Genomic DNA, 27,177 nt, shown 5'->3' on the forward strand with positions numbered 1-27,177 from the left:
GATTTTTAGACACTGTGGGAGTGATTCATATATTCTGGATGCCAACTTTCGTCTATTATGTGTTACAGATACCTTTCCCTAGCCTGCCACTTACCTTAAACTTTGCAAAAGCAACACAAAGCAAAACACAAAGGAGACTATGGTCATTTATTTGTATGTATAGTTCCCTTCTACCCACCTCCCCAACATTTTAGAAAGAAAAAAAAATCACTATATCACCCCCATACTAGATTTTTCTACTTTGAAATAGGTCAAGTTGAAGAATAAATATAAAAATACTTTATAAAATGTCCAACTCTGTATTGATGTAAGAAGAGGTGGTTGTGATGATGATGGTGAGAATAAGGTTCAAGCCATGTTGCAGCTACAGAGCAAATGGGAAGATTTTTCAGCCAAATAAGCCAACAGGAGCTAAATTACATGAGCTACTCAGGCCATCATGGACAGCCAGGGATAGGGAGGAAGAATGTATCAAGAAGAAGGAAAACTAGCCCTCAGAGCCATTGCCCCATGACTACCCCTCCCATGACCACCCTTCCTATGATCATCCCCCATGAATCACCCTTCATGACCATCCCTCATGGCCATCTCCTATGACCACTGTCCATGATCATCCCCATGACCACTGCCTATGACCACCCCCATGACCATCCTCCATGACCATCCCTATGACTACCCCCATAACCACCCCCATGACCATCTCCCAAGATCACCTCCCATGACCATCCCCATGACCACCTCCCATGACCATTCCCCGTGACCACCTCCCATGGCCACTCCCCCCATGACCATCTCCCATGACCACTCCCCATAACCACCCCTATAACCACTCCCATGACCATCTCTCATGATCACCTCCCATGTCCATTCCGCATGACCACCTCTCGTGGTCACCCCTCCCTTGACCATCTCCCATGGCCACTCCCCCCATGATCACCTCCCATGACCATTCCACATGACCACTTCCCATGGTCACCCCTCCCATGACCATCTCCTATGACCATCCCCCATGACCACTACCACCATGATCACCCCCACAAAGACCATTCCCAGATCCCTTATACATCTCAAGCTAAAGCTTTTCAAACTGATTTGAAGCCTATTCTATTCTATTCTTTTCATGAAATCAAGTTAGTAAATTGTGACCCACAACTCAAAAAAACAGAGTTTAGAAAACATCAAAGTGCATCATGCAAAAAAAGGATGAACACTATTTTATAATAAAAAACAATAAAACCTTTTCAGTTGTGGGTGTATTATGTACCCCGGGCCAAAATGTAAAATCCTTACTCTGCATTGTAATCAAGCCAATTTGAAAGTCCCCCACTGACAGGAAGGTGTGAGTGGTAAACACTAGTGCAACCCCTGGTCATCCGGTCATCCGGTTGGGTGGTCGGTTGGGTGGTCGTGGGACTTCGTGTCCTGGAATCCTTGATGCTTAAGCCTCAAACTTAAAACACGAAAGAAAATAATTTCCAAATATAAATTCCACCTTTCTGTCACTTGTAAATTCCTGTGCTTTTCTCCACCAAACAGAGAAGCAGCAGTGAGGAAACCTTCAGGATCTCAAGATACCATCAGCTCTGGCGCTGATCAGCCTGGTTCTGTTCCTTAATGCGTGATGATGAGAACACTCGAGATTAATGAAAGATGTGAACCAGATTACAGATGCTCACAGAATCCCTGCCTGGCCGAGTCTTCGAAGACACAAGGAACAGAGGAGGGAAAACTTAAGTGGTGACTAAGCAATGTCCAGAATGCCCTTTGTCCGGTCACTGGAATCTTAATACAACAGTTTGAACCTAAAGCCAAGAAAAGCTTTGTTTTCTTTTTCTAAACAAAAAGAACACCAAGTCTGACCCTGACATCGGAGGGTTTGATTTTGGTGAGTCACGTCTGCGCTGGTATGAGGTTTTCAGTGTTTTTTTTCTGAGTAAATGCTAAATCCCACCAACACCAAAATACTGCCTTACTTCAAAGGTCCAGAATGAACGATGGCCTTTGATGCAGGACAGAGGGCATGGGTAGACACACCAAAAGAGCCCGAGCACCCTTCCAACTGGGAGAATGCTGAAAAATGTTAAGAATGCCTTCCAGTTGCAGAGCTCGCCAAAAAGGATGAAAACCAAGTCTTATCTCAGCAAACTGGAAGCTTTCCTTTTTAATAGGATCTTTCTTTCCTTTCTTTTTTTTCTTTCTTTCTTTCTTTCTTTCTTTCTTTCTTTCTTTCTTTCTTTCTTTTCTTCTTTCCTTTCTTTCATCAGAACTTTTTATTTATTTTTTATTTTTTTTAAAGAGTTTATTTATTTATTCATGAGGAACACACAGGGAGAGGTAGAGACACAGGCAGAGGGAGAAGCAGGCTCCCTGCAGAGAGCCCGATGTGGGACTCGATCCCAGGACCCCGGGATCATGCCCTGGGCCAAAGGCAGACGCCCAAGCTCTGAGCCACCCAGACATCCCTCATCAGAACTTTTTAAAATTAGGAGAGACTTTTTAAGGCTTGTCATGAAGTGCGTTTATTAGCCACCACCTCTCTGGTGTATTAAGGCCCATTCGTTAAAGGAGGCCTCGATGCCCGCCCAACTCACCTAGAGTAACACAACACCCGTGTGTCAGGCCTCCTGTGATCCTGTCCCCAGATTATGGGGCAAATCATCTCCTGGAATGGAAGGGCCTGTGAGTGTCACATTACTAAGTGCCTGGGAGTTACCGCTGTGTGATGTTGGGTCCTTCAGTTCCTTGGGAATGTGCTAATTCACTGTCACCTAAGAGTGACACTTCCTGGTCCTAAAAGCAACAGGACAACTAACAAATTGCTACTTTTCATAGACAGAGAGAATTTGTTTTAGCGCTGGGCAAGAGTGCTCTGTGGTCTCAGATTAGGAAAGGCGGGGGCAGCCTTCCAGAAGGGTCGCCAACAGCCCTGTGGGTTTGGATGGCGAGAGTGACAGGAGCCCGGGGAAGGGGGACAGCCAGGAATCTTCTCCAAAGACAACAGTAACAAGGTCCCCCTCCTACTTCTGCCAAGTAGAGGGCCATGTGGGGCTTCCTTAATAACGCACACACCTGCATGTCAGCGGGGGTCCTTCGACGCGGGGTGGGGAGGGTGACCAGCCCCAAGAGGCCCTGTGATTACTGATGTTATTTACAACAGCCATGCATGCCATATTGTCAACATACAGAGAGAGATTTAGTCACTTTTAATATGTTTTTAAAATTTGCTACAGGGACACCTGGGTGGCTCAATGATTGAACATCTGCCCTCAGTTGGGGTTGTGATCCTGGGGTCTTGGGATCGAATCCTGGATCAGGCTTCCTGCAAGGAGCCTGCTTCTCCCTCTGCCTGTGTCTCTGCCTCTCTCTGTGTGCCTCTTGTGAATAAATAAATAAAATCTTTAAAACATAAAATAAAATAAAATAAAATAAAATAAAATAAAATAAAATAAAATAAAACAAAATAAAATAAAATAAATAAAACAAAATAAAATAAAATTCGTGTCCTGCTATTGCCTGCACCTGGGACCAACCTCATCCTGACCCCCTTCCCCTAAATCTGATGTCTCAGGGCCCTTCAGTCAGTCACACCTTCAGCAAGGATGATGTTAATCTGCCTTCCAGAATGATGGCCACCGATCACCGAGGGCCACTGCATGCCAAGTCCTGTGCTAAGCATCTCACAAACAGCACTGGAGTTTTAGTCTACGCCGTGCTGTACTCTATACTCTTTACCGCAGCCCCATGCAGACGGTGCATCATCCTCACTTTACAGTTGAGTCAAGGACCCAACGCTGGAAGTTTCCTGATGCTCCCCGAGATCACGCTGCCACTGCATGGCACACAGGGGTATGAACCCAGAACTGCCTAAATCCCAAGCATCTCTGGAACCAAGATCCCCTGAAAGGCTGCGATTTAAGGAGGTGAAGCATGATGCCCATTCCAGAAAAGAAGGTTCTTTCTAGTGAGGTTTGCTGGTAAAATAGCTCTCCCAGCAGCCGACAAGCCAGCCCTGACTGGTGGTGTTTGCCCAGCTCCCTGGTGTAAATACTCCCATGGTGGCAGGTTTCACCGCACACCGGCAGAGCTGGGGAGAGATGCTTTCGTGATGAGAGTTGGGTCCCCGCACCTCTGGGTGCACCAGGGGCGTCTTTGACAATCGGTGTCAAGCTCAGGTTGGCACAGGAGACAGAGAAGAGCCTCTGGGGCAAGAGGGCTACAGAGAAAGAGGAGGGAGGGGTAGGAATCACCTCCCTTCTTCTTTCACCTCACAGCACTGACAGGGGCCACCTCCCAGCCACAGGGCCTCAGGTCACCAATGTTCATGTCACCCTGGGTGCTCTGGTCTCCCATAGGCTCAAGGTGAGAGAGATCCTAAAGCCCAACTCAATGTTATTAGGGGGTGGGGCCTTTGGGAGGTGCTTAAGTCGGAGGGTAGAGCCCCCATGCATGGGATTAGTGCCCTTAATGCAAGAGACCCTGGAGAGATTCCTCGTCCCTTCTGACAAAGTGGTTATAGCAAAAAGATAGTCTTCTGGGAGGAAGGGGGCCCTCGGCAGACACCAAAGCTGCCAGTACCTACATCTCAGGCTTCCCAGCCTCCAGAACTACAAGAAATAAACCTCTGTTGATCATAAGCCTCCCAGTTTATAGCATTTTTTAAGATTTTATTTATTTATTCATAGACACAGAAAGAGAGAGGCAGAGACACAGGCAGAGGGAGAAGCAGGCTCCATGCAGGGAGCCCGATGTGGGACTCGATCCCAGGATCACACCACAGGCTGCAGGCGGTGCCAAACCGCTGCGCCACCAGGCTGCCCAGTTAATAGCATTTTGTTATAATAGCTCCAACAGACCAAGACACAAGGACTCTGCCTCTAATCTGTTCCACACAAGGCAGCCAGACGGGACTTTAAAACCCCAGCTGTGCACCCTCCCTGCGTAAATGCCACCTTACAGAAAGAGTCCACCTCCTTCCTTGGCCATCAGGGCCTGGGGATCCTGCCCCAGCTCCCTGGCCGGTGCTCCTGCTTGCCCACCCGCCCCCCAGAGCCCCCTGCTTCCTCCGGCCACAGGCCTCCTTCTGTGCCCAACCCTACCCTGCAGTCCCCGGCTCCATCATCACCTGCCAGGAAAGCCTTCCCTGCACCCCTGCCGGGGTCCATTCCCCCTTAGCTACTGCATGGCACCAAGAGACCAGGGCTCCTCCTGAGATGTTTTTTGGACACATCTGGTCTTTCTAGAGAAAAGTGATATTTGCTAGAACCTAAAGGACAAGAAGGAAAGAGCTACGTGAAGCTGTCAGTAAAGGCTCGCTGGCTGAAGGAACGTTGGGAGTCGTCCCAGATGGAATCACCATCCACAAACCTTCTGCAAAACGTGAGTTCTCTTCATGCCCAACTGCGGGCCTGGTGCCTGTGCACAGTGGGTGCTTAATAAGTGTTCTGCTGAAATGAAATTAGCAAACCATCAGACCTAATCACTTGGTGCAGGACTAAAGCTGTAGCCTGGCACTGGCTTATACTCGGGGTCCCAACTTCACAAGGGCCTTTTTACGTCTTTTAGAGGCTGGTCCTTCACGACTTTTTAGTATGAAAAGTTGCCAACACAGAGAAGATGTGACAAGAGTATCACAAGAGTATCACAATATCACAAGAGATCACAATATCACAATAGATGGCGTATTTCCGCCACCCGGATTCTCCAGTCCTTACCATTCTGAACAAGGGCCAATTTGAAAAAGGACTGTCTTTGCCACCATGGAAGGAGGGTGGCCATTTTTTAAAAATTTTTATTTATTCATGAGAGGCAGAGAGAGAGGCTGAGACACAGGCAGAGGGAGAAGCAGGCTCCCTACAGGGAGCCTGATGCGGGACTCGATCCTAGGGCTCTGGGATCACGACCTGAGCCAAAGGCAGATGCTCAACCACTGAGTCGCTCAGGTGCCCCAGGATGCCCACTTTGGAGATTAAGCCTTGAGAGGGGTGTGAGATCCAGAGCACAGAGATGTAGAAGGGATTTTCCTGAGTGAGGCACGAGTTGACAAGAATTCCCGGGGAGGGCTCGGCTGGGTGTGCAAAGTCCGGGCCTGCTGGTGGGTGTTTGTGATCATGTGCACGTGTGAGTTATGTTTGTGACAGTGTAAATGCGTGTAATAGCACACGCAGGTGACAGCCTGTATGTGTGAGCGGCCGTGCGTACATTGATGAGCCTGATAGTGTGTGTGCATGTGAGTGTGAATGTGTGTTTGAACACACTGTGTGGGGGAAAAGCCATAAGGGCAGTTCTGAGGTATCCAGGCCCCAGCAGGGAAAGGGCTGAAGACAGAAGGCTGGATATTTGCTGAAAGATTCCAATGTTTTCTCTGCAAGTGTGCACTTGAGACCACTACACGTGTGTGACCCAAAGCCTCACCCACCCCCCTTGCACCCAGGCTGCCAGCGTCTTGTGGGGGATGCTGAGTTCCAGAGGCAGAAACCAACAGAGAACAAAACGCAAAACGTAAAAGTGATGTGTTGGGATGGCGATGCAGAATTTTTTTTTAAATGATTATTCCTTCATACGATCCTTTGGTTCAATATTGTTGCCACAACATTGCTCTCTTCCCAATAAGTTTTCAAGGATTGCTGGGAGCCTCGAATGCTGCAGTTACCCATGGCTGACCCTCCCCGCCTGTAAGTGTGACCTGCTCGCCGAAAAGCAGTTCCTTTTGGCCTGCAACGGGTTACCCATACACCGATGTGCATTACAGGTGGCACAAGGCCACGGAGAAGAGCGTAAGAACCAGAATAGAGAGGTTGCTCCAGCCAGAAACCCTTCAGCTCTCTTTTTCCTCAGGAAGAGACAGCGTGTCCAGAGCCCCTGCTGGAGGTGAAAGCGGAAGAAGCGAGTTCATAAAGATCTGGAAGCAGGGGCTCCAGTGGCAATTGTGCGACTGGCCACAGTGAGAACAAGCAGTCCTGTAGCAGAAGGTGGGCATCCTCTGAAAAGGAGGACTGGCTCCTCCTTTGGGGGAAAAGCAACTGCAAGCCTCTCGCCACCCCTGACACCTTGAGCATGGATACAACTGACTTTTACATAGTACAAAGGATTTGTTTTTTTAAAATACTGTGATTTTTTAAAAAATGTTTTATTTATTTATTTGAGAGAAAGAGTGTGAGAGAGCACAAGTGGGGTGGGGGAGAGGCAGAGGGAGAAGCAGACTCCCCATGAGCAGGGACCCTGACGACAGGGGGCTCGATCCCAGGACCCTGAGATCATGACCTGAACCAAAGGCAGACGCTTCTTAACCAACTGAGCCACCCAGGAACCCCTACAAAGGATTTTTTAGATTCAGGGATTTGCAAGGATGCACACGGATATATGGGTGTATACACATGCAAGTACACACAAACCCACATAAGCTATTTTTTAAAAAACGGGTAGGACATCGCTATTAACACGTTTCTAAGTTGGGCAAACAGCAACTAGCAGAGAATTCCCATGAGGGGTGTGACTGAAACAGGGAACCCACACCCCAAAGACACTGTCCCCCTCGGAAGTTACTTACTAGGCTGGCATTTAAAGGAGACCAGGAGGTATTTACTGCTTCCTGGACAAAGGTCAGGTCCAAAAACACGGCTATTGACCAGGAGGTGGCAGGCCCGCTGGTTCTGGCATTCGTCCAGCACCTTCTAAAATAAGGGAGTAGAGAAAGGATAGGCTTGAGAACCACAGGCGCAGTGTCTGGGGGATCCCACACCCGGGCCGCTCTGAGAAGGCAGGACACCTGCCTGCCTGGGCCCGGGCTCCATACCAAGAACCTTCGAGCTGCTGTGAGCTGTGTCTAAGACAAAGCACGTATACCTGCGTGGTCAGGTTGGCTCCTGTCTCTTGATCTTTCCCAGAACAAGAAATCTGACCCAACAGTGCCAGACCCCCCTTCAGAAGACAGGCCTCCGATCGGCCTCAGCTGGAAGCGCTGCCGATGGTTCTGGCAAAAGTACCACCGCATCATGAGGGCTCCAGGACACATGAGCAAGATTCGAGAAGCTCGGGGTACGGGCTAGCTGGGATTTGGAGGTCCCTCCCGGGAGGGCAGAGAGAACTCTCTGGGGGATCAGGACTCAGAGCCGGAGCTCTCCATCCTCAGAAACAGCCTGGCACAGACCACAGAGAACTCAGCATTTGGGGGAGACCTTGGAGACCGAACCCAAACACAGGCCAATGGATAAAAATAAAAAACCCGATTCCCACTCTTGCCAACCTCAAGGGCACAGGACCCACTTGTTCCCTTCTTTGTGAAATACTCAGGCTGTACTGTTGAGCATTTGGCTTAAAAGTTTTCCTTCAAATATCTCTTTCTCTCAACTTTTTCCAGGCAGTTCACTCCATTGTGAAGAGATCTGCTCTGGGGAAGCTCACGGAGCCCCCTACACGGGGTTCTGGGGGGGCCTTAGCGCCTCACTGCTGCTCTTCTACTTCCAAAATGGAACAAGCCCTGCCCATGCCAACCACAGAAGCCTTACACTCAGTTTCTGTGAACAGGACACCACGTCCAGTGAAAATTTCCCAAGAATTTACTTATTCTTGTTGGACTGAATTTAGTACAGATGCAAGAGCCCGAGTCACCCTGCTTTCACAGTAGTTGCTGGAGCATCTCCATGAAGGCTGCTGGCCCTACCAGGTTATCCCCTCAGGGGCCCAATGGACGTGCATGAAGTCAGGAAAGAAGCCCAGGGAAACCCTGAGGACCCCCCGAAGACAGTACACGTCCTCATGGCCGAGGGTCTTCGTGAAATGACTCAGCTCTTTGGGTGGCTCCACGTATTACCACCCCAGAGCGGGACTCAAGGCAGAGTTGGCTCCAAACTGTGTAATAACAGCTGAAAAATGCACAGGGGGGACTTCCTGTTGACGCTTAACCCCGGGCCAGATGAGCCAAGGTGCCCCTATTCTCTCCCTCATCGGGCAACTTGACTCTGAGGAGGAGGGAGCACCTTGCCACGGTTCCCAAATGCCATTCAAAAGAGACACAAAATATAAAGGATCTCTTGATCTCTGGATGAAAGAGCAGTGCGCGGGGATGTTTCTGGCAAACAAACCTTCTGAACAACATCGGAGTTGTGTTCACAAATGCTAACTTGTCAGCTTGGCTATGGAAACATCCTCTTCCCTGGGGCCTGCCTGGCAGAGCCAGGCACCCATGTTGCAGGGTGAGGGTGGTGCCCACGCTTTGGAGCTCCAGGGTGCCAGGAGTTCATAGTTTCGCAAGGCAGGCGCTCCCTCCTGTCCTATTGGCACCCAGGAGAGCAGGGGACAGCCCGGGCACCAGGGACGGGTGGCCAAGGATGATGGGGTAAGGACCAGGGGCAGACCAACAGGGATACGGCTCCTGGGGGGCATCTGAGGGGGAAGGGATGGAGGGCGGGGCACCCAAGCAAAATAACTGCTCTTCTCCAGAAGCAACATGTGGCCTCTCCTCAGGATGTGGAACCCACGTCCAGGGAATTCACTGGAACACGTTCTTTTGGCTACTCAGCTGCCATCTTTACCAATCACACGACCACCCAGATACTACGATTGCTTGGGATGCAAGCAATAGATGGTGTGAGAAATAGAAAAATCCTTATACTATCACAGTATTTTTGCATCTCCTCTCTGGGCCTTAGGGAGAGCCACACAGCAGTCATGCCAGTTCTATGATTCTGTTGTCTTCCTAGGAAATCTATCTTTACCCACATTTCCTGTGGCCGAAAATAATCAAAGAGCCAAGAATAGTCCAAAATCACTATTGAAATACTAGCTCTGGGGATCCCTTGGTGGTTCAGCGGTTAAGCGCCACCTTCAGCCCAGGGCGTGATCCTGGAGACCCAGGATCGAGTCCCACGTCATCGGGCTCCCTGCATGGAGCCTGCTTCTCCCTCTGCCTGTGTCTCTACCTCTCTCTCTCTCTCTCTTTCTCTGTGTGTGTGTGTATGTGTGTGTATGTGTCTCGTGAATAAATAAATAAAATCTTAAAAAAAAAGAAATACTAGCTCTGACCTCCTACACCAATTTTTGCCTAATACCAACTAATAAAAAGAAAGAAAGAAAAAAGAAAGAAAGAAAGAAAGAAAGAAAGAAAGAAAGAAAGAAAGAAAAAAGAAAGAAAGAAAGAAAGAAAGAAAGAAAGAAAGCCAGCCAGCCTTAGCTGATCCCCTCTCCACTAATTCCTGATAGTATCCCAATAGAAGGACAAATCAGCCAAAGGCTGCCCAAAGTCCCTCGAAACTAGAATAACCTCATTATCTATGACCCTATGACGGGAGAAGAAAACCTTCTTTTTTTTCAAGACCACAATTGATGTCTCCCTTTCCAGTGAGTTCTCTGAGAAGTTGATCATGACCTCGGCTGTCTGCCTCCCTGTGGTTTCCACTAAAGAATCCACACCCTTCCCTCCCTACTGGGCTACTGAGGGGAGGGGTGGCCCTGGAGGTGCAAGGCCAAGAGTCTGCACTGCACTGAGGAGTGAGTGCCTCGGATAAACTCCCATCCAAGTGTGTTGAGGGAGCTCTCCAGGAAGGAGGAATTCCATCTAGACTTGTTTGGTGAAGGATCCTTTCGAAATGCAAATGGTAGCTCACCCGTGAAATTGGTGATTTGTAGGAATTGGGGTTTTGATGGATGAGGTTTGCTTGGAGTGAACTATATAATCGTCAGCATATACACAGAGAGACAGAGAGAGGAAAGGGAGAGAGGGAGGGAGGAAGGCAGGAGGAGGAGAGGGAGAGAGGGAGAGAGGGAGAGGGGGAGAGGGGGAGGGAGAGAGAGAGAATGAGAGAGAACCATTTTATCATCTTAAAGCCTCTAGGAAAGGCAGTACCTGCAATGTGGTGGGAGCCACACAGGCTAAGCTGTCTTCCCTCTGGGAGGCAGGCTGCTGGGTGTTACACATTTGGTAATCTTGCCCATAAAATGCCGATTGGACACTTATCGTAGAATGCCGAGGACACTGCAGATTCAAATGGTCCCCGTCACAGGCATAGGCGGTGTGGTTTTGCAGGAGTTTGGTTAGATAACCTGGAAAATATTCAGCTGGGTTACAAGAGGCCCAGGAACTCACCACTCCCCAGAGGTCCTGGGCTCCCCCTCGCAGGGAGGGGCTGGTCAGTCCGAAGATGGGAGGCAGGGCTTCCCTCGCAGCGCCCATGAAGGAGACCCCAAACCGGGCTCGAGGTGAGGCTGAAGGAGCAGGTGCCAGGTTTCCTGCCTGAGTGGTAAGCCTCGGTCTGGCATGGCCCACTGGATGGCTCGGAGGGCTCTTGCCCTTTGGGATTGGCCAGGAGACAAGAAATCCTGAAGCATCTCCATAAAGCTGGAAAAAATTTCCAGTGGGTGTCCCTTGGGCATGTAGATGCCTGTCCCTGAGGAGATTTGGGTTGGCGGATCTCCCACTAGCTAGAGCCTTCCTGGAGTGAGAGGATGCCATTTTACGTTGGGGTGACACCCCTCCCCAGTCCTGGAGAGGAAACCAGGGCGAGGCCTCCTTCTCTGGGGTAAGGCCTGCTCCAAGGGAGGGGTGGGGGTGGGTGGGGGGACTGTCACAGGTTGAACAGTGTCCCACCACAAATTCATGTTCACCAGCAACCACAGATGCCCCCTTACTTGAAAATAGGGTCCTTGGGATCCCTGGGTGGCGCAGCGGTTCGGCGCCTGCCTTTGGCCCAGGGCGCGATCCTGGAGACCCGGGATCGAATCCCACATCGGGCTCCTGGTGCATGGAGCATGCTTCTCCCTCTCTATGTCTTTGCCTCTCTCTGTGACTATCATAAATAAATAATAAAAAAAAAATTAAAAAAAAAAAAGAAAAGAAAATAGGGTCCTTGCAGTTGTAAGTAGTTAAAATGAAGTCATCCTGGAGTAGGCTGGTACTTGACAGGTGTGATGCTGTCCTTAGATGAAGGGAAGGGACAGAGGGAACACTGTCACGTAAAGGCTGGACTGATAACATCTAAAAGCCAAGGAAACCAGAGGACTGCCTGCAGCCACCACAAGCTGCAAGAGGCAAGGAAAGATTCTTCCCTAGAACCTTCCAGAGGCAGCCTGGCCTTGCGACACCTTGACCTCAGGCTTCTGGCCTCCAGAGTCCCGAGGGAATGAACTTCTGCTGTGTTCAGTCACCCCCACCCCGGCAGTCATTGGTTTACAGCAGCCCCAGCAAACTAACACAGGCTCCCGGTCCCAGGGGCCCTGGCTACTTCTCAAGCAGGCCGGACGAGCCACAGGGCCTTGGCCTCTGAGGAGCCGTGCGCGTGGCCTGGCAGGGGTGGGCGGCCTGGACCGCTTCTCAGAAAGGAGGAAGGAAGGTTTGTCTGAAATGCAGATTCTTTTCCTCCTTCTCACACCTCATGAGGTCAGTTGCAAGGCAGCTGGGAGGGAAGCCAGGGACTTTCTGGTGAGGTGTGTGGGAGACGGGTTTGGCAGGCCTTGGCCACTGAGGGGGCGGAGGGGGCCGTGGAGGAGGGCAGTTTCAGAACTCCCCTATTCCCACACAGACCGCCCTGGACTCAAGTTATCCACGTTGAAATTTCCAAATCCTCTCAGACCAGGATCCTCTGCAAAGGGCACCCACTGCAGGTCCCTGGCCTTCCCTGAAAGACACAGTGAAAGGGACCGTGCCATCTGCCATAGGTTGGTCACGCTTGCCAACCTGAAGGTGAAGAGTCGGGGTGCCCACCTTCACATGTAACCCAGACCTGAGGTCTCTCACTGCAACTCCTTTCTTCCATTCCACCCTTGGAAGAAGGCTAAGAGGTCAGCTACCCCGACGTGGCTTCACTTTGGGAAATGGACTCTTGCTTGAGCAGCAGATCTGACATCAGGCAGTGGGGCTGTGAGTCCGGGTCCTGCTGGTTGGAACAATGTCCTCACTCCCACTGGGCTCCCCGCCAGGCACCAGGAGAGAGGCCGGGCAGAGACTGCCCCCCTCGGTGGTCCAAGAGCCACAGGCCAACATCTTTATTGGGCAGACCCCAATGAAGCCATGAGTTGTGAAAGTTCCAACCTCCTTTGTGGGATCTCAGCTCCCCGTTATGAGCCACACCCCAAATTCAGGGTCACCCTGATGCTGCCCTCGGCTGGCACCCACCCCGAAGCTCCCCAGGCTGGTACCCCCACCTTGTAGCTCTTCAAACTCATCACTAAAACTTTCTTGCCAGGACGCCTGGGTGGCTCAGCGGTTAAGCACCTGTCTTCAGCCCAGGGCCTGATCCTGGAATCCCAGGATCGAGTCCCATGTCGGGCTCCCTGCATGGAGCCTGCTTCTCTCTCTGCCTGTATCTCTGCCTCTCTCTCTCTCTGTGTCTTTCATTAATAAATACATTTAAAAATCTTTAAGGAAAAAAAAAAGCAAACAAAACCTTTCTTGCACATCATTCCCCAGGACCACGCTGGATGATCAGCTGACTAAAATGTTAAATTAATCCTGGGACTAATGGCTTGTCCAGCAGTCCATGTGTCCTCTAGCTAGATGAGGGAAGCGAGAAGGCTGTGGGAGTGTTGGAGGTACAAGACAGAAGGGGCCTGGGTCCCAGATTCCTGGAGAAGCTTCAAGGAGCCTTCTCCACAGACTGTTACATGAGTGGGGAAGGAAACTTCTGCTGCTTGGGCCATGGCCTTTCTTCTCTCTGTCATGTAGTCCATCTATCCCCTATGAACAGAACTTGATCTCCATAGGACCATTTACATCAAAACATGACATGAGTGCATTGCAGTGGCCTGAACCCCACTGCATGCCATACTGAGAGCCATGTTCTCGAGGCAGAAGCTCAATGCAGAGAATGGCTTCTAGAGGCCTTCTGGGCCCTTCTATACTTTGAGGGGAAAGGGGAGCCCCTCCCAGTGTGTCAGTTCTAACCCTACGAGGTACGGAGAAGATACTCCAGCAGTAAAATCTGCTCTAGAGTCAATCCAATTCCTTCTTCAAAAACTTACGCCTATGTGCAGACAATGGAAGATTATTCAGCACTAAAATGAAATGAGCTATAAAGCTGCAGAAAGACATAGAGGAGGGACACCTGGGTGGCTCAGCGGTTAAACATCTGCCTTCGGCCCAGGGCGTGATTCTGGAGTCCCAGGATCGAGTCCCACATGGGGCTCCCTCCATGGAGCCTGCTTCTCCCTCTGCCTATGTCTCTGCCTCTCTCTCTCTCTCCATGTCTCTCATGAATAAATAAAGTCTTTTTAAAAAAAGGACAGAGGAGATGTAAATGCATATTATTAAGTAAAAGAAGCCAATCTGAAAAGGCAGCAGACTATATGACCCCAACAACATGACAACCTGGAAAAGGCAAAACTATGGTGATGGTAAAAAAAAAGACCAGTAGTTGTCAGAGGTTTGGGGGAACGGAGGAATGAGCAGGGTGGGGCATGGAGGATTTGAAGGCAATAGAACTTCTCTGCGTGACATTCTATTGACGGACAAAGTCACGACACATTGTCAAAACCTACAGAACACAAAACGCCAAGAGCGAATCCAGAGTAAACTATGGACTTTGGTCCATATTGTGATGTGTCAATGTAGGTTCATCAGTGTAACACATTTACCACTCCGACAGGGAATGTTGATGAGGCGGGAGGCTGGGCTTGCATAGGGACTAGGGATATTTGGGAACACTCTGTATCTTCCCCTCAATATTGTCGTGTACCTAAAGCTTTTGTACAAATCAAAGTATGTTTAAAAGAAAAAAGATTAAAACCACCTGGGCTTCCCCAGAATAGTGTTACCTTTGGAAGGAGAGGGGTTAGTAACAGAGAGGGGACATGTGGGTGAGCTGGCCAAAGCTCTTTTCTTGAGCTGAAGGGTGGATACATGTTTTACTTTGTGAAAGTTCACCCAGCTACACATTCGTGATAGGTGTGCTGTTTTGTGGGTAAATAAAACTGTTTGTTTAAAAAAAAAAATTTACCTACAGTTATCTGACCAATGCTTTTAAACCAGTGAGGAAAGTCTAGACATCATGGAGCCTATGGAGGATTGACAGGACAAGGGCAGTGGTTGGATACTACGACCTACAGCCAACCGCATCTACAGTAAATGCTACTCCAGAGTGACAGCAGGAGATGCTCATGAGGACGGACACTGGCCTTCACACCTCAGGGTTCTCCACAGGTGCTTCCCACACCTCATTCTGATTGGCCCATGATGTCAGAAGCTGCTACGAGGTCAGGAGGAAGGACAAATCAGAACCACCCATGGTTTTCAGCAACATGGAGGACGTCAAGGACCTTTTCGAGAAGCAATTGAGATGGTGAGTGGGGACACTAGCCAGTTTGGAAAAGGTTGAAAACTGAGTGGAAGTGGAAGAAATCCCAGATGGTTCCTCTGGTAGGCAGAAGAGTACCCTCCACTCCCAGTGATGTCCCCAGGTGCCCATACCCAGAGCCTGGGAACATGTTCCTTTGCATCGTAAAAGGGACTTTAGGGATGTGATTAAGTCAGCAATCTGGAGATGGGGAGGCGACCCTGGAGGCTCCCCAGGATCCTGGAGGATCTGAAAGGCTCCATATAATCACCAAGGTCCTCAGTAGAAGGTCAACATCAATAAAAGATGCGGCGGTGGAACCAGAGATTGGAATGATGCAGCCACAAGCTAAAGAATGTCGGTGGTTTTTAGAGACTGGAACAGGCGAGGAAGCAGATTGTGCCCTGAAGCCTCCAGAAGAATGCAGCATTGCCAACACCTTGATTTTAGACCTCTGATTTCCAGAGCCGTAAGAAAATAAATCTGTGCTGTTTTAAGCCACCAAGCATGTGATGATTTGTTACAGCAGCCACAGGAAACAACACAATTTATACAGATGACTCTTGCGACAACTTGGCAAAGATGAGGACAGACACAGGGCTGAAGTTATAAGAACTCATGTCCAGGGTCAGATTTTTAAATAACTGTGATTAAGTTAAAGCTAGGGGAGACCTATGTATGCATGTGTGTCTATAAATACATATGCAGATGAGCCTTAAGTTGCATGTAAATTATGTTTCTTACTGTGGGTTGAGGTTGAACACATTCAAAAGTGGGCATTAGCAAGAGGATGCTTGCAATGTTGGGAACGTGGGCTCCAAACTAGGAAATGAGCATAGGGAGGCCCAAGAGAATAGAGGTCTGCTGAGATCCAACAAGGTCAGAATGGGTGCAACCACACCGGCAGGCTGGAGAGGCAGGAGGTTGCACCCCACATGGTTCCGAGGTGGGGCAGTTGCAGATGATGGAAATGTCCAGAGGCGGCCATGGAAGAGGGTGTGAGAAGTGGGTGGAAGGGAAGGTTGCTGGAAACGAGGGGGCCCTCTGGAACAGGCATCTCCCAGGATAAAGGTAGGAACTGGGATGGAGCAGGAGCCTGCTGCCAAGGTTGAACAAGGGGCAGATGACAGATGACCCACTCCCCATCTAATGCCCTTTCCAATGTGCCATCCGGCCTCCCCACTGAGTGTGCGTGCTCTTTCCATTGTGCTGTGTAGAGTCAATACATCACATTTAGCCCATTCAGGCTGTTATAGCCAAACATGGCAGCTCAGATGGCCTATAAATAACAGAAATTCATTTCTCACCGTTCTGCAGGCTGGAGGCCGAAGATCAAGGTACCAGCATGGTTGGATTTTAGTTACGTCCCTCTTCCTGGTTCAGAGCTGGCACCATCTTGCTGCGTCCTCACATGGTGGAAGGGGCTACAGAACTCTGGCATCTCTTTTATAAAACATTCATGGGGGTAGGGAATCTCATTCATGAAGAGTCCACCCTATTGACCTAATCACCTCTCAGGGGCCCTACCTCCTAATGCCATCACCTTTGGGGCCTAGGATTTCAACATATGAATTTTGGAGGAACTCTAACATTCAGACTATAGCGCTCAGCTTCTCCACACCTTGGTTTCATGGCTGATCCAAATGAGATCCCTTTTATTTATTTTTTTAAAATTTTCATTTATTTATGATAGTCACACAGAGAGAGAGAGAGAGAGGCAAAGACATAGGCAGAGGGAGAAGCAGGCTCCACGCACTGGGAGCCCGACATGGGACTCGATCCCGGGTCTCCAGGATCACGCCTTGGGCCAAAGGCAGGTATCAAGCCACTGCGCCACCCAGGGATCCCATGAGATCCCTTTTAAACAGAGACCACCAATGCAGCTTTATGTTAATGGTTCTCTCTAAATCAAATACCCCATCACGCTGGATCAGTCAAAAATACTTTATTTCTTAATACACTCAGCCAGAACTCTCGGGCCAGCTCTATGTGTGTGGGCAAATATTTACTGCCCTGAAAGAAGGTAGAAGAGCAAACTGTTAAGAAATCACTTCCTCAAAGGATCATCTGGAAAGGCCTGGCTGGGTTGGGCAAATCTTAGGGTAGTTTAGATAAAGGCTTTTATATTTCCCTTTGTTAAAAGATAGATGGATAACTCATGGGGAAGGAGCCCCTTAGAGGGGCAGGAGTTCTCCTCTGTCTTCAGAAAGACAAGGGCAAGTCACTCTTGAGATTCTCACCCCTGTCACTTTTACAAGGAAACCCTATTTATCCAGAAAATATTCCAGGGACCAGAGAATGACCAGAATGTAAATGACTAATTTTTCAAGGAATCATGGGTGTGCTCCAAAGTGTTCTAGGAGAGGAACAAACATTACACAGGGGGAGAAAGGAGGTTTTATAGCAAAATGAGCTTGGGGTGTATGGGTTAAAATAAGGCGAACACAGTTCTTTCCCTGCAGGGCTTCCCAGAGCCACAGATACACCAATGCTGCAGCGACTGCAATTGTCACACAGAATTGACCAGCCCTCCCTTTTTTTTTCTTGCATGAATCATCTGAGGGTTATTGTTAAGCACACCATTCTTTTTTTTCCTTTTTAAAAATTTATTGATTTATTTTAGGGAGACTGAGAGAGCACACAAGCTGGACGGGCAGAGGAAGAGGGAGAGTGAGAATCCAAAGCAAACTCTGCACTGAGCTTGGAGCCTGACACGGTGCTCCATCTCACGACCCTGAGGTCATGACCCTGAGATCACAACTTGAGCCGAAACCAACTGTCAGACGCTTCAATAACTGCACCACCTGGGTGCCCCCAAGCACATCATTCTTGAGGAAACATCTAGAGTTTCATAAACCACAGTCAGGGCTGACAGCTGTGCTTAACTTGACCGATTTCAGGATCCCATATGGCTTCAGAATCCTCATCACACAGTATTGGGGGACAGGGAGAAGGAGCACGCAGCAGAGGAGTAAACACCCCAGAGCAGGGTTCCCAGTGGGATGTAAGGTGTGGGACTGTGCCAATCATCTCTCAGCATTGGTGTCCTCATGCTTTACGGTGAGGATCAGACAATATCTTTATCAGCATCTTTATCAGCCATAACCCACAGCACCCGTCAAGGGGATGGCTATTGTACTGTCAACCCCGAAGAACACAAATCTCCCCAGAGCTCTTTGGTCGCTGGCAAATCAAACCGCATTCCCAGTCAGTCCTGTCTGCTCTAAGCACTGATGATGCTCTAAGTACAGTTGATGGCCTTACCATCAACTCAGAGACAAGTACACAGCCTGGTGGCCACCCTCGAGGTCCAAAACTGTCACTGCTCAGCCTGAGGGGAAAAGAACACCTTCCCTCTTGCCTGTCTTCCTTCCTCCCTCTCTCCCTTCCTTTCTTCCTCTTCCTCTCTCCTTCTCTTCCTTTCCTTTCCTTTTTTTTTTTTTTAATAATTAAAGTTTACCGGGTGCCTGGCTGGCTCAGTCAGTGGAGCACAAGACTCTTGATCTCAGGGCTATAAGTTCGGGCCCCACGTTAGGTGCAGAGATTTTTTTTTTTTAATCTTTTAAAAAATAATTAAGGCTTACAACATTGCCAATATTTAGAACAGGCCAAACAAGCTGCGAATTCTTCCTCCTTCCTTTTCTGAAGGCAGAGCCCTCCATGAGAGTTCAGGTTTCCCAAGGGATGATGCTGCCTGAGTCACTTGAGGCACAGGATATAAGTACATCAGTTGCTGGCCTTACATCCGAGTGCTAAAGTCCTCTAATCACCGGGGGCCAATTTCCAATTTCCCCATCTTCCTTCTGGGAAGAGAGTAGAATTCTGTTGCCCTCTACCCTCCCCCGCTTATATAATGGGACAGCACCCTCCGGTGCATTAATGCTTTTGATAAGAGACTACACCCTTTTATTCACAAATACTCAAAGGTGTTTCTACATGTTTGAAGTTCCTTTCCAGAAGAGCATTTTTTTTCTTTTGTGTTTGGGAGTGTGTTTAGAGAATTGGCAAAAGCAGGAGCAGGGGGCAGCCCGTGTGGCTCTAGGGCAATGAGTCAGTGTTTCTAAGAGAGCAGGAAAGGCCCCACAATGGATGAAGGGCTCATGACTGGGCACCACACACCCAAGAGCATTCAGATCTCTGAATGAGGTCAGTTTAGGTTATTTCTCTAGGGGCCAGGTTTGGCTCAAAAAAGTCAAACCTGGAGGTTAATTATGGAGAGAACAAGAGCCATCGGTGTATGTGTGTGTGTTGGGTGTTTGATGGGGAATCGCGAGGCTAGGGAGGACCAACGGCAGCTCTCTGATTTTGAGTGATGAACTGGTCCTGGTCCCAGAACAGACTAGAGGAGGACAGAAGGTGAACTGGGAGTCTCGATGGGGTAGGGACCATACATTGTCTTCTGAGCACGTGGGAGGGGCATATTTCCCACTCCCCCTTACACTCATGTGGGCCAGTAGAAAGTTCTGGCCAATGGAAAGAGGGCAGAAGTGATGTTTGCCACTTTCAGATCTGGCCCTAGAGATTCCATGTGACCCTCCACTCCCTCTCTCTCCCCATCTGCTGTCGCATGTGGAAGACAGAAGGGACAAGGACAGCTCTGAGGATCCGGAAAAGATGGGGAAGGCACAAGATGGAGGGAACCTGGGTCCCTGAATGACTGCATGGAACACAGCCTCTCGCTTTACAATTACACTGGGTCACGGCATGAACAAGAACCCACCCTTTATTCTGTTATTCCCCCTAAGATTTGGGAGTCGTTTGTTTCAGCAGCTAGCCTACCCAAGTACTCCAGCATTCTCTCAATCAGTACTCATGTTGAGTAGAAATCTGCCAGGACTTTGAGAAGTACCTCAATTTTCACCAAACATACTGTGTTGGTTTGTGATGCGTATTGTTGACACCATTCCACAGGACTTTCAGTTCTCATCCGGGAGTCATTTATTTGAGTTAAGACCTTGCTGCAATTAAAGTGAGTTAAATTACTAATGCGTTAAAAGGGATTAGAGGCCTCATTAATTAGTCATCAGTCTCCGCAACATCACTGACTTTTTAAAAACTCCATTAGCAAAAGTGGAAAGCAGAGACAAGAAGGTTCTCAGGCAGGCGATATCCTTGGTTCTGTACACTGATGGATGGGGGAGAGGGCGAGGGGCTGTCAACACACTGGATGGCGAGTGTTCTTCACTCCAGAGTGTTGACCTTGGGTCAGAAGTGCCAAAACACAGAGGTGGTGGCCATGGGCTATGACATGGGGAAATCAGGCTCTGGGCCGACTCAGATCAGATGCTTCTTTGGGGAAGTTGAGTACAGCCTCTTTAGATCTCATCTGTAAAACCAGGGACACGCTTACTTTTTTAGAGGGTTGACGTGCAAGGGATTAGAAATAGCATAAGTAGGGCACCTTATATGGTGGCTGGCAGGTTGTTTTTCTTCCCTGAGGAGAGAGTGAGTGTATTAGAAGGAAAATAGATTGGCAGTCCAATCTCTGGAGGAGAGAGCCCCAGAGAAGGCAAGGACAAGAAATACTCCAAATACTCCACCTCTTTCCAGCTTTGCCTTGGTTTGGCCTTGGGACAAAGACATCTGATAAAAGAGTAGATGATGTTTGTTTTCATATTCTATGAAATTGCCTCCCCCATGGAATGCTTGTGTGGCTCAGTGGTTGAGCGTCTGCCTTCAGCTCAGGTCGTGATCTTGGGGTCCTGGGATCGAATCCCGCATCAGGCTCCCCACAGGGAGCCTGCTTCTCCCACTGCCTGTGTCTCCGCCTCCCTCTGTGTATATCTCTCATGAATAAATAAGAAAAATCTTTTTAAAAAAATGGCCCCCAAAGAGGGGCTCATCTCCACGATGGGGGGGATTATGCCATCAATCATTTGTCCTCAGGTTTCAGGGTGCCATGGAAGCATTTTTCACAGAAATGAGTACAACGATCCCCAAAAAGAACCAGCTAAGTCCTAATTTGGGTTAAGTTTGCTGGCTTCTGATAAGCCACTTTTCAGCCTACAAATTCCTGAAATCCAGTTTCTGACCACTTTTTCTCAACAAAGTCAGCCATTCCCTTTGAGAACAAAACTGCTTGGTTTTCTTAAAACCAAATAAAAATGCTATTTCCAAAAGCATCAAACCTACAAACTTCCCATGTTTGCATTGTTCCAAGAGCATTTAAAGGAATCCCAAAGTGTACTGATTAAAATACTCTCAAACTTCTAATCATATGGGAAAATCTAACCTTGGAAACTGACTGCGAACCTTTGTGGAGTAAAGTGACAATGTCCCCTGGCTCTTTCTGTGACTTTTCCGCCTTGAGAAATGAATATCCTATATCTTTCAGGGATGCCAGATGGCACCCAGTGACCAGCTGCCAGGCATATGGAGACTTTCCCATTGCCCCCAGGACTTGGAATTCTTGTATCCAATGCTAGTTGCTGGGAGTCACTAACCCAAAGTATCTTCTATCTTGTTACCTTTCTCCTAATGCATCCTTGTTTTCTCTATCTGCACACCTACCCTGTGATTCATCAAGCCCGAGACTTTCCCCTTTAGAATTACGTATATTTTTAAGTGGATTTTTCTGTGCAGATGCCCTGTGTCAATTTATGTGTAGGGATTTCGAATCCCCATGCCTGGCTAAGCATCTGTCTACACATGTCAATCCACTGTATGACTTTGCAACTCCCTCCCAAACAAAAACCTAATGTCCTTTTGTGATCAGGGTCCCTCATCTCTACCATCCTCCCTTTGGCTATGGCCACAGTGGTTTTCTTGTTTCTTAGAAATGCCACCAACACTCCCACCTTGGGATTTTGCTTTGGCTGCTCTATTTGCCTAAAACCATCTTCTTCCAAATATCTATTTCCCTTCCTCCCTACACCCTGCTCTCTGTTCACAGGTAACCTTATAAGACAGGCCTCCCCCGGGTGCTCTGCAAAGCAGCACAGCTAATGCACCCCCCATGCCTGATTTTGCTGTATTTCACTGCACAGAGATCTACTGTCAGCTTCCCTGCTTTTGAATGTAAGAGAGACTTTTTTCATTTGTCGCTCTGTCCCTGGCACCCAGAAAGAATATGACATATAGTAGGAGGGCAGGGGATTGTTTTTAAATGCGTAAGAGAGTAAGGAAGAGGAGCAGAGCAAGAGGCGGTCAGAAGGGAATGAATAGCAGATTCTGACGAATGCTTACAGCAACTGGCATCACCCAGTACCTACACATCTCACTATGTAATTGTATCTTAAAACTTCAATTTTCCTGAGCAGTGATCGGGGTCATAAGGCTGGCCCCCTGCTAACCAGTTCCCCTTCTTAGGCTCCCTGACCATGACCTAGTCACATTCAAACACACCAATAAAATGCCTCATGCCTTTGCTTGTGACTTCCACCTAACCCCCAGTAAAGGCCCTTGCCTACAGGTGCTCTCTCTCTCAGCTCCCCACCCTGCTTGGTTGAGCTGCTCCCTGGGCACTCTTCCCATATGGCCCCCTGTGTGGCCTCCATGCCTCTCTCCTCTAGGACCTGTGAGAATAACAAACCCTTTAATTTCTTTTGTTTTAAGATTTTATTTATTTATTCATGAAAGACACACAGAGAGAGGCAGAGACACAGGCAGAGGGAGAAGCAGGCTCCATGCAGGGAGCCCGACATGGAACTCAATCCCGGGACTCCAGGATCACACCCTGGGCCAAAGCCACCCAAGTATCCCTAAACCCTTTAATTTCATATGCCTTCCTTTTTTTTTTTTTTTTTTTAGATTTTTAAAAAAATTTATTCATTTATGAAAGACAGAGAGAGAGAGAGAGAGAGAGAGAGGCAGGCAGAGACATAGGCAGAGGGAGAAGCAGGCTCCACGCCAGGAGCCCAATGTGGGACTCGATCCCGGGTCTCCAGGATCACACCCTGGGCCAAAGGCAGGCGCTAAACCGCTGAGCCAGCCCAGGATCCCTTCATATGCCTTCCTAAGTATAATTTCCATGGCCATGATGGAGTGATCCTGGGAGAACTTAATCCCCAATTTACAACACAGTAATATACCATATTGTATATACATATATGTATGACATATACCATATATATATACCATAATATACATACATATTTTCATATATATACACAGAAAAAGAAGGGTACAAATCAACTGATTAAAAATTATTCCAAGCATGCTGTGTTGGGCTTGAATTACAAACTTTTTTTTATTAAGACTTTTTATTTATTTATTCATGAGAGAGACATAGGCAGAGGGAGAAGCAGGCTCCCTTCAGGCAGCCTGATGTGAGACTTGATCCTGAAACTCCAGGATCACACCCTGAGCCAAAGGTAGATGCTCAATCCTCAACCGCCGAGCCATCCAGGCATCCCTTGAATTATAATCTTATGATCATGCTCACTATTTTATTCTGAACGGGTCCGGCAGGAGCTCCTTCATGCTTTTCAACCAAAGTTTTCAAAAATCCCATAAAAATGAACACCTTGTTTGGTAATCAGGTACTAAACCCAGAAAGTTATTCAGTGAACACCATCTGGATTAGGTTAGTGTGAAGGTAACTGGATCAATCCCCATTTGCCTCAAGCACCTAAACGGAATACGTTTCCTTTTCTTTGGGATGCCGAGCAACCCCCAAACTACACAGCCACTTGGCGATGAAGGAGGGGGATCGCAGTGCATTCGATAACTTAATGCAACTTTTTACCAGCACTTGAAAGTCAGATATGAAATCTACACTTGATCTTTCCTGCTTGGAACTGGCCAAATTAGCCGCTCTATCCCCCTGTACAACAAAAGGCTCTCAGAAACACTCAGGGAAGCTGACCAACCAGAAGGCCCCACATAGCCCAGCCCAGGGACGGCCGTGGGGGCGGACAGGTGCTGCCTCCCTGCCCGCCTGGTAAACAGCCTTTCAACTTCAGATTGCTTTCTTCGTGTCTGCCCACTGCCGAAATGTGTAGGATGATCAAGGGACATGGGATATGCTCAACGTCGAAATGAAGACTTCAGGGCATGCATTTTGTGCTGCAGTCAGTTAATTGGAAAATTATAGAGTGATTTCACTGCTCATAATAATGAAACCTTTTTTTTTTTTTTTTTACCTTTAGACATGATGATGATGTTTGGTGAGTAGCACCATAAATCTCAGAAAGCTATTTAGAAGGTCCCAGCAATTAGATTTAGGAGCAGGACAGGTTTGCTGTACTTGGGGTAGAACGAGTCTTGTTTCCTAAGCAGGGGACAAAACCAGAGCAGGCAAGTTTCTAAAAGTTGAAATGAATGTAAATAGCGTACCCCAAAGGCTGTGCTTGGGCCCAGTCTGAGTGACCTTACATCCGTTAACAGCCTCCTCACTGGATCCGTGGAGGATTTTGGACAGGTCATTTGGCTTGCCTGTTCTTTGGTTTTGAGTTAGAATTAGGGGAAGTAACAATATTTCTCTCTTTGTATTTCACAGACGCAGGGGAGGCTGGACAAATGTAAAGAAATACGGGCGCCCACATAGTAGCTGGGCTGGCCTGGCCATGCTCTTTATATTCCTCCTTAATTGAGTCCCTGGCACATTCCCCCCGGGGATGGATTTAAAACTTCCCCAGCAGGCTCAGCTGCACCAAATGGCTCTGGTGGGGGTGCGGGGCACACTTCCCTAATTCTCCTAGAAGCTGCTTATTTATTCTTCTGTATCCCTCCACTGTGGACATTTTTTTCTGACTGTCCTCATTTATGCTTGCTATTCGTAATCTGTTACTTAATTTTACATACAACCATTTATTTATTTACTTATTTACTTATCTATTTATTTCTTTATCTATCTATTTATTTATTTATTTTTAGGATGGCTACTTTTATTTATTTTGTTAATAATAAATTTATTTTTTATTGGTGTTCAATTTGCCAACATACAGAATAACACCCAGTGCTCATCCCGTCAAGTGCCCCCCTCAGTGCCCATCACCCAGTCACCCCCACCCTCCCACCCTCCTCCTCTTCCACCACCCCTAGTTCGTTTCCCAGAGTTAGGAGTCTTTATGTTCTGTCTCCCTTTCTGATAGTTCCCACACATTTCTTCTCCCTTCCCTTATATTCCCTTTCACTATTATTTGTATTCCCCAAATGAATGAGAACATATAATGTTCTTCTCCGATTGACTTATTTCACTCAGCATAATACCCTCCAGTTCCATCCACGTCGAAGCAAATGATGCCAACTGAGTGATTATACCTATTACTCTTTTTTTTCGTGAATCATACCTTTTAAAAAAAAATTTAAATCCAATTAATTAACATATAATGTGTTAGTGGTTTCAGAGGCTGAGGTCAGTGATTCACTATATAACTTATATAACACCCAGGGTTCATCACATCACATGCCCTTCTTAATGCCCATCACCCAGTTACCCCATCCCCCACTCTCTTGCTCCCCAGTGACCCTCAGTTGGTTTTCTATAATTAAGAGTCTCTTGAGGCAGCCTTGGTGGTTCAGGGGTTCAGTGCTGCCTTTAGCCCAGGGCCTGATCCTGGAGACCTGGGATGGAGTCCCACATCAGGGTCCCTGCATGGAACCTGCTTCTCCCTCTGCCTGCGTTTCTGCCTCTTTCTTTCTGTGTCTCTCATGAATAAATAAATAAAATCTTAAAAAAAAAAAAAAGAGTCTCTTATGGTTTGTCTCCCTCTCTGATTGCATCTTGTTTTATTTTTTCCTCCCTTCCCCTATGATGCTGTTTTGTTTCTTATATTCCGCATGAGTGAGATCATGTAACTGTCTCTCCCTGACTGACTTATTTCACTTAGCATAATACCCTCTAGTTCCATCCACATCGTTGCAAATGGCAAGTTTTTTTTTGATGAGTCATATTCCATTGTTATATATATCTGTATCACATCTTTATCTGTTCATCTGTTGATGGACATCTGGCCTCTTTCCATAGTTTGGCTATAGTGGACACTGCTGCTATAAACTTTGAGGGTTCAGATGCCCCTTCAGATCACTACATTTGTATCTTCTAGATAAATACCCAGTAAGGCAATTGCTGGCTCATAGGGTAGTTCTATTTTCAACTTTTTGAGACCCTCCATACTGTTTTCCAGAGTGGCTACACCAGCTTGCATTCTCTCCAACAGTGTAAAGAGGGTTCCCCTTTCTCTGCATCCTTGCCAACATCTGTTCTTTACTGACTTGTTCATTTTAGCCATTCTGACTGGCATGAGGAGGTATTTCATTGCACACCACTCACTTCTGAGCCCTATTTTATCTCCTTTATTCTCTACCACCCTAAGAGTTCTTCTCTAGTTACTGGCTCATGTTATCTTCTGGAAAGTTAAGTTGAGGAAAATCTGACCCTAGTCCCTGACACAGGCAGCTGATTCTTATTATTCACCGATTCCGTATTTGCAAATCCACCTTCTTATGAACATTTATTTGTAACTCCCAGATCAGCAGCTGCAGGCCTTTCCCAGCTTGAGAAGTTGTTGTCAGCAAAAAGGCCCAATCCCAGCTGAGGTGCGGGGACACTCTACCTTCTGGATTCAGCTCTCATATCAAAACAAAATATCCTTCCCATGGTCTGTTTGGTACCAGTGCTTTTCACATTTTTGTGCTTGGTGTGGGTAACTGTGCTCCAAGCACGGTGCTGAAGCACCATCAGGTGTGCCTCAGCTCCAGAAGGCTGGGATGGGCCTTGCAAAGAACATGTGTGTGCTAGAGAAGTTTCCCGCAGGCATGAGTTAGAGCGCTGCTGGCCATGAGTTCAATATTAACAAATCCCCAATATATGTTAAATAAGGTGTCATTCAACAGAAAGACACATAAAAAGAAGTTATATATTTCCCTATGAACAACTGTCCAGTATTTGTTAATTCGGGTGTCGTAAGGCAGTGGCTTATGGAATATAACCCCCTCACATAATGAAAATCAGGTGTGTTTATATACGAACTAG

The 27,177-nt window shown here is 47.9% G+C and overlaps 1 protein-coding gene across 8 annotated transcripts in view; it reads right to left on the bottom strand.

Annotated features, from left to right (window-relative positions):
• The window catches only part of EVA1C (eva-1 homolog C), an 83,667-nt gene that overhangs the window by 31,668 nt on the left and 24,822 nt on the right, over positions 1–27,177 (bottom strand). For 7 of the 8 annotated variants that reach the window (XM_041735199.1, XM_041735197.1, XM_041735194.1 and 4 more), the window contains exons 2-3: positions 10,841–11,037; positions 7,547–7,670 (exon numbers count right to left, since the gene is read on the bottom strand). The exons of the other annotated variant lie outside the window; for it this stretch is intronic. In XM_041735199.1, the coding sequence (XP_041591133.1) occupies positions 7,547–7,670; positions 10,841–10,912 (196 nt within the window). In that variant the 5' untranslated portion in view covers positions 10,913–11,037. The remainder of the gene's footprint in view (positions 1–7,546; positions 7,671–10,840; positions 11,038–27,177) is intronic. 8 annotated transcript variants of the gene reach the window in all.

The sequence above is a fragment of the Vulpes lagopus genome, chromosome 20, assembly GCF_018345385.1.
Source record: "Vulpes lagopus strain Blue_001 chromosome 20, ASM1834538v1, whole genome shotgun sequence".
Classification (NCBI taxonomy): Eukaryota; Metazoa; Chordata; class Mammalia; order Carnivora; family Canidae; genus Vulpes; species Vulpes lagopus.